At 43.6% G+C, this 12,516-nt stretch overlaps 1 protein-coding gene across 1 annotated transcript in view; it reads right to left on the bottom strand.

Moving 5' to 3' along the window:
- The window catches only part of LOC116321439 (adenylate cyclase type 9), a 42,579-nt gene extending 30,340 nt beyond the window's left edge, over positions 1-12,239 (bottom strand). The window contains exon 1 of the mRNA XM_031741290.2: positions 8,607-12,239. Within this exon, the coding sequence (XP_031597150.1) occupies positions 8,607-10,419 (1,813 nt within the window). The 5' untranslated portion in view covers positions 10,420-12,239. The remainder of the gene's footprint in view (positions 1-8,606) is intronic.
- Between the last annotated feature and the right edge of the window lie 277 nt (positions 12,240-12,516).

Here is a 12,516-nt window from a genome sequence, read left to right as displayed (position 1 = left end):
AACCACGAGGCGAGCTAGCCTAGGCCGATAACACAGCTCGCAACTCGCAGTGTACCAGCAGAGATCTAAATAAACAACCACACAGAGCACACAGTGGGATAGCAACAGCTGCAGAGAGACAAAAAAGAAAGATTCTTTTTTGTTTAACTTTCTTTCCATTTTTTTCAGGGTGTATGAATTTTTGAGAGCCTCAAAGTGTTTAATTTATTTGCGTAGGTGTTCTTTAGAGCTCAGGCAGTAAAGTATAGCCGCATGTGTTTGTCTTATTCTTGCTGGACTCGCACAAAAATAAGTCTTGGCATTGCTTTGACCGAAATATGAAAGCCAGAAATTCAGTTGAATGGAGTCAATTTGGACCCTTTCTCTCTGTCAAATCACCTGTCCTTCCATCTAAAAAGAGCCAGCTGACCCTCACCTCTTTCAATAGCCCGTTGCCATGGCAATTAGCCTTTGCAGGCCCAGGGTGCACAGCTGGAGTAAAGCGCATGTGTGCGAGTGTGTATACCAGGGCGTCAAATAGCAATGTTCTACCAGAAGCCGCAGGCTGGATTTGGCAAATTACGTACAAGGTGTCTATTTTAGTGTCTTTGCTTTGACACCCAGGCCGTGGAAATATTAGACCCACACAGATAATACTTTAGGCTTTAGATAATACTCTAGGCAAAAGTACTATAACTGCAGTGAGTGTTCAGCTGTCCACACTAAGTGGAAGTCTGGTTCTCTCATCCTCCTCCTAGCAGGCATGGAGATGTAAAGTCTTCATTGTATGTGTTGTGTTCAGGTTGGTGTTATGAGATACAGACACACAAAAGCCATTAACAAAACAAGCCTTAAAAGGAATCTATCCATCTGTCTGTCTCTCACTGGATCGTTTTTTTTAATACCTTTCTTGCATGCCCTCTCCTGTTTTCTCCTGCTATTTCTATTCTGTGCTTCTATTCTGCTTTATTTTATTATTTCTTCACTGCAGGAGGGAACATTTTGAATGCAGGAAAATATACAAGCTGATCTTCTCAGCACATTTGCATATGTGAAAACTCCTGCCACGTAACAGATTGGCTTGCTGCATGCAATCATGGAAAACAGCCAGAAGATTGCTTTAAAAACTGTGTTGAAGAAAGTTTACATTATTATAAGCGATTGTGTTACCAGCCACTTTATTAGGTACACCTTGCTAGTTTGGACTTCTTGTTGCCTTCAAAACAGCCTTTATTCTTCATGGCACAGATTTAAAAAGGTTCTGGAAACTTCTGGGATTTTGGTCTATAATGACATGACAGCACATGCTGCAGATTTGTCTACTTATCCATGATAAGAATCTAAAGGTGCTCTGTTTTCAATCAGTCAATCAATCAATTAAAACAGATTATTATGGATTTGTTTTCATATGGTTTTCATATGTACCTGTTTTCAGTGATATAAGTGACCTATATTTGACAGCAGCACATTTAAAACTGAAAATTCTGTTTTTGGTGTACCACCCCAATATTTTTTGTGGCCCCTATATGGGCACCCCTCTGAATAATTTCTGGAGGTGCCCCTGTCCTGCTGACGATGGGTACACTGTGGTCATAAAGGGAGCAACAATAATCAGTTAGGGTGCGGCATTTAAACAATATTCAGCTGATACTAAAGCCCCCCAAAAAATATTCCCTAGACTATCACACCACCAAAAGACTGAACTGTTAATACAAGGAAGGATAAATCCATGACACACGGTGTGGTTTTCTGTGGCTGTGGCCCATCTGCTCCAACCTTTGACTTGTTGTGCGTTCAGAGATACTCTTCTGCATGGCTCAGTAATAAGTGGGTATTTGAGTTACTGTTCCCTTCCTATCACAGCAGTCTGAGTATTCTCCTCTGACCTCTGACATTAACAAGGCATTTCAGCACAGAGATTTGCCGCTCGCTGGATATTTTTCTCTTTTTTGGAGCATTCCCTGTAATCCTAGAGATGGTTGTGTGCAGCAGTAGCTCAGCGGTTTCTTTAATACTTTAAGACCAACATGTCTGGCATCAACAACCATACCATGTTCAAAGTCACTTAAATCACCTTTCTTTACCGTTCTTTACCTATCCTCCACTACTCACAACCTCCTGAGTTATGGACTAATTATAGTCAAATCTGTCCACAAACACCTCCACACATTAGTTCAATGCATGGCTCCACTACATTAGCTTACCTTCATTAAGCCTCCAGTTTAATGATGGCTAATGAAGCAGCTGAAACAGAGGCCCGCTCTCCTCTTATACCAAAACAGATCCTACAATGACGTCAGTATGATCAGAAATGACAATGCCTGCAACAGACAGCAGGTCTCCATTTCATATTTTTGACTCCTACTGAACAAATCAAGCACTTTGACACAATGTGATTTAAACACAGGTTTTTAGGAGAAGGAGAATCAACAAAACACTACATTTATTCTGCAATAATTATATCGAGTCAATATCATGGCAGGATGGCTTTTACAGTACACAGCATTAAAAATCCACTATGTAACCATTAAAATTTTACCTGCAAATTCTACTTTGTAAGCAAAACTATTGAGTTGACATCCTTACCTTAAATTTAAAAATGAAACAAGGCATGTTCCACTCCACATACTACATCACATGGTACATCTATTCTACAGGCTCAGCCATGTCAGCTGCTTGCAAGTGCAGCGTCTTATCACAGAGACAGCTGTGCTGCTGATATCGGGTCCTCTCATCCTCCTCGCCCTGGGTCATCTCTGTCACAATAGACAGAGGTAGGACACTTCAGCATTGAGTCTATAGGACAGCTGTCCCCTATAGGTGGGCTGAGAGGTCTACAGGGTCCTCTGACACTTGTCAGGAGGAGGCGGATCACAATGGGGCTGCATGGATTTTCAGAACATAAATAAAAATCTCCCACAGTATCAGCTTAAATGAAAGCTCATTGAGCTCTTATTTTTGCATTATTATGTTTTCTGCTTTTCCTGCTCTTGATCCAGAAGCTCATTGCAGCTCTTCAGTACCAATCTTTTACTGCTTGCTGGGTCAAAACAGCGAGCAGTTCCCTTGCTTACACAACTCTCCTGAACGAAAAGAGCTTTTTTCTTGTTTTTTAATCCTGCAGAGTAACAGTGTGACACAGAAGATTATCTAAATGATTGCAACAATAATAAAAAAAAAGAAGAAATAATCAGCTAATCACCACATCATATTCCTTCAATAACCTTGCCACAATGGACCTGTGTTTGCAGAGCTTGACACCCTGAGGCTCTGCAGACTTGTTCAGTATGATAAGGCCAAGGATGACAAATGGTGAGATTGCATTTCTGCGGGCTACAGTGCCATGCTGTGCTGAACTATAATATGTGCTGTACAATATCAAACAATGTGATGTATTATGCCATTAGGCCGACCTGGAATCTACCATGCAAAGCCAAGGTGCTCTAGCCTCTGCCTGGTCACTGCAAAACTGTATAACATCTTAGCTTTCCCCTGGATGCCTCTGTGCAGTTTTGTCCCACTCCCAGATTTCAGTCCACTACTACCTACCACTTATTTAACTCACTTACCTTCCTAACAGTTGTGCCACTACAGTCTAGCATGTCTACAGCCCTATGTATGCCTCTCATAACCCCACCAAGCACTCAAATGCAGCCCACTTCACTTTCGTCACCCCCCCAATCCCTGTCTTTCGATTGTAGGGCTGAATGCTGTGTGTGCATACTGATTTGGACTCAAGAGTCTAGACAGAAATTATGCCAGGTATTTTGTTGTTGGCAAGGGGAGAAGACAGCTGCGTATACATATTAGGGTGAAAAAGCCAAACCATTTAACTTTTTGTCAAGTACGGCAGTATACAGGCAGTGCACGCACGCAAACAAACACACACGTCCACATCCCTTTGGCAGCAAAATCCAGTGGTTTTAATGTGTTTAGACAATTTTTGTTTATGTGTGCTTCACTCTAGAGCTCAAAACTGAATCCCATGCATACAAAATACAGTGAGCCAATGGAGATGTATTTCTGCTTTTTTTTTTTTTTTTTTTTTTTTTTATTAGGCTCATACATCCGCTGGTCAAAAACCAGGTCTCTCCCAGCAGAACAGGACCAAAGCTAAATGCATTTCATCGTCTCTCTCACCTTGATTTCTCTTTCTCTGCTTCTCTAAGCATAACCACAAAACCACCCTCATTTATCCCAGTCAAGGTCACAGGTAGAAGCCATTGTAAGTAATTTTCCACTGAGCTTAAAGGAAATATTGTGCAATTTGCTGAGTGACAGCAGCTCCCTATAGACATGGGAAAGGTAATATGTACACGTGCACGAGTTAACCAAAAAAAATAACTGCCAATAACTCGTAAATGTTACAGGATATTAACAGAGCTGGAGACACAGACATTTTGCAAATTGGTTTTGGTCTTTGCTAAAAAAAAAATCAATCATAATGTAGCTAATCAATTATTACCAAGGGGTAAAGGCGGTGCTACAAATTCACAAAATAAAGAGACATGTTGCCTTCTGCATACAACCCCTGGTTGTTTTCATTTGATATCTACACGACATCAAACCCTGTCTGGTTGCTGTTGTCTCCCTTGTTTCCTCATCACAAACACACACGGCTATGACAGCCTCATTATAAGCAATCAATATCATTTGCTGTGATAAAAAGGGCTGGCAGGGAGACGGCCGATGCGTTCCGTGGTCGGGATAACACCAGGCCAGTGAGGGAAGATATGATGATGGAGAATTACTAACATTAATCACTTTAGCCAAGGAGATTACCCAGTCTTGCTTAATTAGAAATCTCCCTCAGGGCACAGAGATGAAAGCAGGGTGAGAGAAGGTAATGCTGTACGTAGCCGCCCGGCACAGCTTCGCTCAGCAATATGACTTATTAAAAGGTCACGAACATGCTAAACCTCGAGGCAGCTGGTTAGTGAGAACCCTGTAATGAGTATTCTTGGTAAGAGCCTATTGTACAAAAGAGCTATCAGAGGTTCAAATGAGGTGAAGTGGAGCAACTGCTTCTCATTTTGCTTCATTTCTTTTTTTAAAAACATTCATTTATGTACTTTTGGACACAAGTAGTTGTTCTCTTCGTACTACTATGTAGTAGGGTGGAGTTTTGTTTGAGGACACATGCACTGTTGGTGCTCTTGTAATTTGGTGGCTGTGTAGGACAGTCTGTGTTGTCACAACAACTTGGAGGGTACCCAGACATCTGCAGAGTCATTCACACCCAGGCAGACAATTTCATAGTCACGAGCAGGGAAAGCACATCACTGGCTTTCAATATTTTGCCAAAAGTATTCACTCACCCAGCCAGACCATTGAATTCAGGTATTCCAAACCCTTCCACGGCCACAGGTGTATAAAATCAAGCAGCTAAGCATGCACACTGCCTCTACAAACATTTGTAAGAAAATGGGTTGCTCTTATTCACCCAGTGAATTCCAGCATGGTACCATGATAGGATACCACCTGTGCAGCAAGTCTAGTCGCCAAGGTGAACTTGCACACCCAGCAGTTATAGAGCAAAGTTATTGTCTGCCAGGGAGGTGTTGTTTGTCTGTTTGAGAGATGGGCCTTGTCCCAGCTTAGAAGCGATTAACATTTGAATCCAGATCTGGAGCCAGCATCTTTTGGAAGGATTCTGGGCAGTGCTATACATGGAAATGATGTAGTGCCCTCAGGACTGGGCCTGCATCTTTTGTGAATGGCGACAACATGGGTTTGACCAATATAAATAAGCCCATGAATGTGGGTCATTAGACCTGGCTCTGCTGTGTCTGTCTGCTCTCTGGTGCTGAGCAGGCACTGTGCAGTGGGTTTTTAGAGCTACTGGGTTGAAAATACATGCCTTCCTGTCTTCTGAAAAAGCTGTGACAGCTCCAAAGCTTACTAAGAAACTCTATAAAGCTGAAGGGACCTTTAATTTAAGACAATAAATCCCTGCGGGTTTGTTACTAACAATCATTTTCCATCATTTTCATTATAAGAGTTCCTATCAGAAGTGCTTTCACTAACTATCCAAAGCAGTATGGGCATTACTTGTGACAGCTGTAACTACTAGTTGCTCACATGTAATACTATTGTAGTGTTGGAGATTAAGACATGAATTGGTTATGAAAGTAATAACGTCATTTTTACTGTAGCATGTGCAATCCTCAGTAAGCAACAGCCAAAAACAAAGTGATTTTTTCCCTGGAAACAATGGCTTCTTGAAAAAGAGAAGAGCAATGTTTTGTGTGGCGATTCTGTCATCAGCAGAAAAATAACAAGGCCACACCGACAGTCTCCTCCAAAGGGATAATCTTCTGCAGGTGCCATCATTCTGCATTACGCACAAAGGAAAGACGTATGCAGGTACTTTTCCGGGGAAATGGAGCCAAATATAGCTTTTCCAGTAAGAAAAAGTAACAAACACAAAGGTCTGGCAGCATAGATAGCTACGTGATAAAAAGCCTGTATGTTTGTTTATAGAAGCATCATATCATAATATCCTTCCAGCAAACCGTGTTATGATTTATGGTAAGGCTCAAACTGCCTATGAATACTATTTTTAAATTATGTAATTAATAAACAAATCCTCTAAAAAATGCCATAAAGTAATGAGAAATAAATGTTATTGTTATAGGTCCTCTAAAGTGAGGAAGTGCTCCTTTTCTTTTCCTCGTGGCAGTTAAACTGAATATTTCAGAGGTTAGACTTGCAACTTGATGTTGCAGATCATCACTTTTGCCTTGACCAGAATAATTTCATGATATTTTTCAGCATTTCTACAGACTAACATTTGATTATTGTTGAATTTTGTTGGATTTAATTTTGTTTTCTGTCAAGGATGTCTCAAGTGCAAGGAAAACAATTAGAGGCTCATAATAAACTGTAATATCCGCATTACTTACATGAACAGGATGCAAACTCGGCCCCAATTTCATCACTTTCTTCCTAAAACTCCTCACTACTGAGGTTTAGAGCTGAGGAGGGAACAGGACGCAGCTGTAAAACTCAACTGTCCACACGTGGCTGCCCTCCATATGAACCTTCCTTTTTTTTACAATGAACCATAAACAGCTTATATTAAAAGCAGCTAGATATAAATAAGAGGATATAAACTTGGAAATGGGCACTTTTTGGTCAGAAACCCACCTCCAACTTATAGTGCAACTGCAAAAAAAACAGAATCTAAAACATTACACTAACTCAAAAAGTGCTTCAAAGATACATAAAAGACAGCCAGACGGCGATCGCTGTCTAGGTCGGAGAAATTTACTTCTGAGTCAAGCAACAGGGACCAGACTCAGACACGATCCATGCTTGGCTGCAGTGGTACCCAAGAGATTTACACAGACTGAGCTAGACAGCGGAGGGAATTTTACAGCGCTGGAGAACAACTCTCTCCTGACAGCCAGCTCTGTCACTGGCATAGGAAACCTACAGGATGAGGATAAATCTTATGGGGGGAAGTGAATACATGATGGAGGCAAGAAAGGAGGCATGAATAAGGGGAAAAGAAGAGGCGAATAAGGCGATAGCACTCTGGGTAAGACATTTATCTTGAGAATAAAAATAAAAAGAGAGGCATAAGAGCAAGAGTGGTAGTCGCTCATTAATCTAAAAGATGAGAGGAAAATGCAGGCCTATAAATCGGCCCTGCTGCCTGGTAAACAAAGGGCACTTTCAGTCGCTCCTTTTCCTTGACTGATCCCAGCACTGATCTCTGGGGGGAAATGATGTGTATATAAATACACTGATAATTTATGCACCCAAATTATTAATGGCTACATTTGAATTTCTAATTTGTGCTCACACTAATTCCTGCCTAAAATGCACTGGACAAAATCTGACATGCAGCCTTCAAGGCAGCACAGTGAAGCAAAAATAAACCCAAAATGCTAATTCAAAAGGGCAGATGAACACCATCTGCAATACCTTAGTCAGACACTGTCACTTCACTTACAATGGCTGATAATGGATCAGAAAGCCTTAAATGATGAGAAGAGCAGTTAAGCCAACATTTAGTCACACTGAGGCGTTTTGCATAAATGCATCATATAAAAAAGCCGCCAGTCGAGCAGTTAAGAGGCGACATAAAAGACAAGATAGAGGGCTGAGGATATAGCTGTAGGCAAATCTCTTTCAGAAAAGGTGACAGTTGCATTAAGTTGTAAAGCAATCCCAGAGGTTCAGGGCAAGGTAACGGGAACGCAGCACACTGAGGACGTCTGGAAGGCAATGTAATTGAAGAAGAGAACAAAGAGCGGGTAGAGACACGGTGGAGGGAACGATGGGAAAGAAGATGGCGTCTGTCTGTGATAGAGTCACATAGTACCAGTGCCACAGAGGGCACTGATAACACACTCAAAGCCCTGCCAGCCCATCAGGTATTATACATGATGCTTAAACTCTGTTCTGACTTGGACCGATGCAAATGCTTCCTCACAAGTGCTTTGATTCACCTGGAGGGTGAAATAGTAATATGCTGGCATGAGCACACATTTCCTCTGTGGGCAGGGTAAAAGTATTAGAACACATCGACTTTAATGCCGATGAACCGACAGCCAATCTACAATAAAGCAGATCGAGAAGCAACAAATGTTTTTCACTGATCATTTATTCTCACTTACCTTTGAGCTGGTCAGCCACCACACTCTGTCCTATTCTCTCCATGACCTGTCCGTCCTCATGCTGGTAGCGATCATCCAGGAATTTGGCAGTGGCGTGTGATAGGTGGACCTTCCCAGCAACGCCTAGTTGCTCCATCAGGTTGGCCAGGTTGACATCGTTTGACCAAACGTCGAACTTGAAGCGCTTCATGCCCAGGATGCCGCACAGTACGGTGCCAGTGTGGACTCCCACCCTCATGTTCACCATCTCCCTCTTCTCCTGGCAGAACTGTTCAATAGCCTGAATCATGCCCAGGCCCATCTCCACGCAGCAATAGGCATGATCTGGTCTGGGCTCGGGACACCCGGCCACACAGTAGTAACAGTCTCCTAGAGTGCTGATCTTTTCACAGCCGGTGAGCTCACAAAGTCTATCAAATCGTCCGAACAAGTCATTAAGAAGTCCAACGAGGGCATGAGCAGATTTGTTGGCAGACATTTTGGTGAAGCCCACAATGTCTGCAAAAAGGATGCTGACAGGCTCCATCCGTTTCATGTTGAAGGGCCTGAAGATGATCTGGCCTCGGGGGATGGAGGTTTTCTTGCGTTTATTGTTTTTAGGGCTGGAGATGGCAGCAGCAGCCCCGCTGGTGGAGTAACGTTTAACAGAATGATCACCTATGTCGTCATCGCCCTGCTTCATGAGCTCATCAGCCACGATTCTGGGCATAACAGAGTGGATCATTCGTTCCTTCAAGGCTTTCTCCACTTCCAGGTCTTTGCCGTGCATGATAGCTTGTCCGACCTTGAGGAAGGTGCTCCGCGACCGCACCTCAGACATGATGAACAGGTGCATACCAATGGCATGAGCGCAGAGATGAAGCAAGGCTTTTGCTGGGCCCAACCACCTTAGAGTATCCCAATCTGATGGGGCGGCTAAGCTCCACTTCTCGCCTACCTGAGTCAGTTGCAGCCAGCCCAAACTCTCAAAAAAGATGGAGTAGAGAAATCCGAGGAGGACAGAGGCATAGAGACGAACGTGAAGGACGCTATATAGCAACAGAAGAACCTCAATGCAAAGGGAGAAGGTGCCTACAGGAGAAAGACAGGGACACCAGTTGCTATCTCCCACAAGTGTTTCATATGACATGTTGTATGTGGGCCCTATTCCACTGAATTCTTCCACATCAAGTGTAGGTGCTGGAATCTCAGGGTCCTTGAAACCAGATGTCTGAATCTGGGGGGCCAGGGTCAGTATGAAGGTTACGAGGATGAGCAGCAGAGATGCTTGGTTGTAGCAGCGAGAGTACAGTTTGGTAAACGTTAAGAGGAAGAGGAGGAAGCAGAAAAGGAGGAAGGAAGCAGTGGGGACGAGAAAAGCAACCCTATCACAGCGAGAAGGGTTGGCAGCAAAGTAAAATCCCCAGAGTAAAGCAGCTGCTAGGAGGTAAAAAAGCACAAAACGGAAGCGCCTCTGGGTCTGAGGGAAACACCGTTCTCTACAGGCCTCCTCCAGGATAGAAGAGTCAAACTTTGGGTCCCAGAAATGGCCAGCAGATCTCTCAAAAAGCTGTGGCATCTTTTTGTGAGAGCGAAAACTCTTGACCACCGGCCTCCTCAATCCGGACTCCCCAGAGCTACAGCTAGAGGAAATGCTGTACTTGCAGTGCTTGGCTCCGCCAATGAAGCCTCCCCCGATTGAACCAAGCGGCCCGCCTCCGTGCTTGTGTTTGACACTACTGCCAATTCTCACAGAGACGCCTCCATCTCCACTTGAGTCACAGCTCACTTCTGTGTTGTGAGGCAACAGTTGCTGATGCTGGGGGGATGCCATGTTTTCTTCTAATCTATCAAAAAGAAAAAAATTACAAAAAAAAAAAAAAGCTAGGTAGAAGGCACAGTTATTTCTCAGGAGACACAAATGAAGTAAGGCAAAAAGTTGCGGCAACACAGTATTGTTCAATCTTTAAAATTGAAAAAAAAGAGAGCGATGGAGAAAAAAGTTTGAGAGAAAAATCACACTCTGTGCTCTGGCTGCAGAAACACCAGCAGACCATCCACAGTTTCTGAATAGTTCATTTCTGCCACTCTTGACGTCAGTCCCTGCATTCCTCTACATTCCCGGCTGTTTTGACTCGATGCACTTGAAACTGCAAGGTTCACCCAGTGCCTGCTCTGCCGAGGCAGCCAGCTCTTTGCTTCACTCATTGGAAACTATTTGGCCAAACGGACAGAATTACACAATACTGTGAGTACAGGAAAATGCTGAAAAATACACACACAAATAGGACTGAGAGGATAAATTATTTTTAAGGTGCTCTCAAAATGTGTCTAAAAAAAAAACAAAACATATTCAATTCTGTGAAGTTGTTTTGTACTCAGTGTGTTTGTTCAGCCCGCTTTCATTGCTGGTGCGTGTCCAATTCCGCTTATCCACTCAGTTACCCACGCTTCTACTTCCATACACGTCGATGTCAAGTGAACTAAACCATGTGAAGTTTACATGACTGAGCAAAACTTCATCCAGGGCCAGTCAGACGCAGTGGCTCGAGCTTTTGCCGTTTGCCGTGTCGACCCAAAAGGTCAGCGGTTAAAATTAAGGCGTAGGTCAACACCGGATACAGGGATCATGCCACTTGAGTTTTTATTTTTATACCCCCACGCTCCTTGCCGCAGGGCCTAATCGCCAACACACTCATGGACGGCGCCCCGTCCTCGCCTGGCTTTCCACTCCAGAGTCTCCACCGTCACTGCGTCTCCGAACTCGGCAGATATTTTGTGCACGGAGTTCTGCAGGAGCGAGATGCGATGCGAATGAACTATTCGGCGTTATTGCAAGAGCACAGACGGCAATGAGCACTCCACAGATACGCGCGCCTCTCAAGGCTATAGTCCAGCCAGTCTTAAATCAGTGTTTTGTTAGCGCTGCTTTGGTATTCACATCCAAACTGTGTCCAATTCATCGTCAGTCCGCCCCAAGAAGGAAAATATCCAGATTGTCTTAATATCCTCACCATGCCCGGCTGTGTGGTGTCTCAAACGGAAATCTGCGAAGACAAACAGACCCCTGGAGCAGACTGCGTGAAGTCCAGTCCTTCCTGGTATATGAAGTAAAGTTTGCCCACGACAGCTTGGTCCCCCCTGTAATCGCCAGACGACGAAAGCCCCGGAGAAAGTCGGGCTAATTAAAAGGTCTCCACCTCCTCTCCACTCCCCCCAATAGCACAGTCCCACAGGTTAAAGCACAGCGCTGCCTTCATACGGCCACTTTGATTAATTGGGCAGGATACAAAGAATATCGTCATACCTCCAGGTGATTCAAGATTCACATGATAGGCTAGATTAGGTCTGCTGCTGCACCGTCCTGCCTTTCCATCCCTTGTGCCGTCTACAGTGAGAGATAGAATTGTCCTATTATCGGGTTATCTGATCACAATTTGTGTGCCGCACCGGCGTCTACACGTGCGCGAAAACGCTGTGCGCGCAATCCAGGCGCAGCGGGCAACACGGTGGCAGCAGCAGCCGCCACCATCTTCTGTCTCTGTGCGCTTCCAGCCGTCCAGCCGAGAGAAGTGTGTGTTTGTATGTGTGTGTGTGTGTGTGTGTGTAAGAGGGAGAAAGAAAGAAAGTGACGCCAGAATAAATACCATATCACGTCCCCTCTTTTCTTTCAAAATAAAAACCCAAATATGCCTTTTTTTTATTTCTTTTTAAAAAGGCACAGAGCCATAATAAGTCATGTATTAGCATGTATTACATGGTCAATATAACACATTCTTTCTGCAACAACCTTTCATACGGTCACCTTAAAATACTCTGTTAGCATGAAACTACAAAAGAAAGCTTCAGCAAACAAATTTGTGGTTCTTAAGTAAACCCGTAATCATTTAGACCTTTTATTTTCTTTCGGGGATTTTGTTGTTGTTGTTGT

Source organism: Oreochromis aureus, linkage group 4 (genome assembly GCF_013358895.1).
Source record: "Oreochromis aureus strain Israel breed Guangdong linkage group 4, ZZ_aureus, whole genome shotgun sequence".
Classification (NCBI taxonomy): domain Eukaryota; kingdom Metazoa; phylum Chordata; class Actinopteri; order Cichliformes; family Cichlidae; genus Oreochromis; species Oreochromis aureus.
Note: the sequence above shows the minus strand (reverse complement) of the source record. Positions and strands in the feature narration are given on the sequence as shown.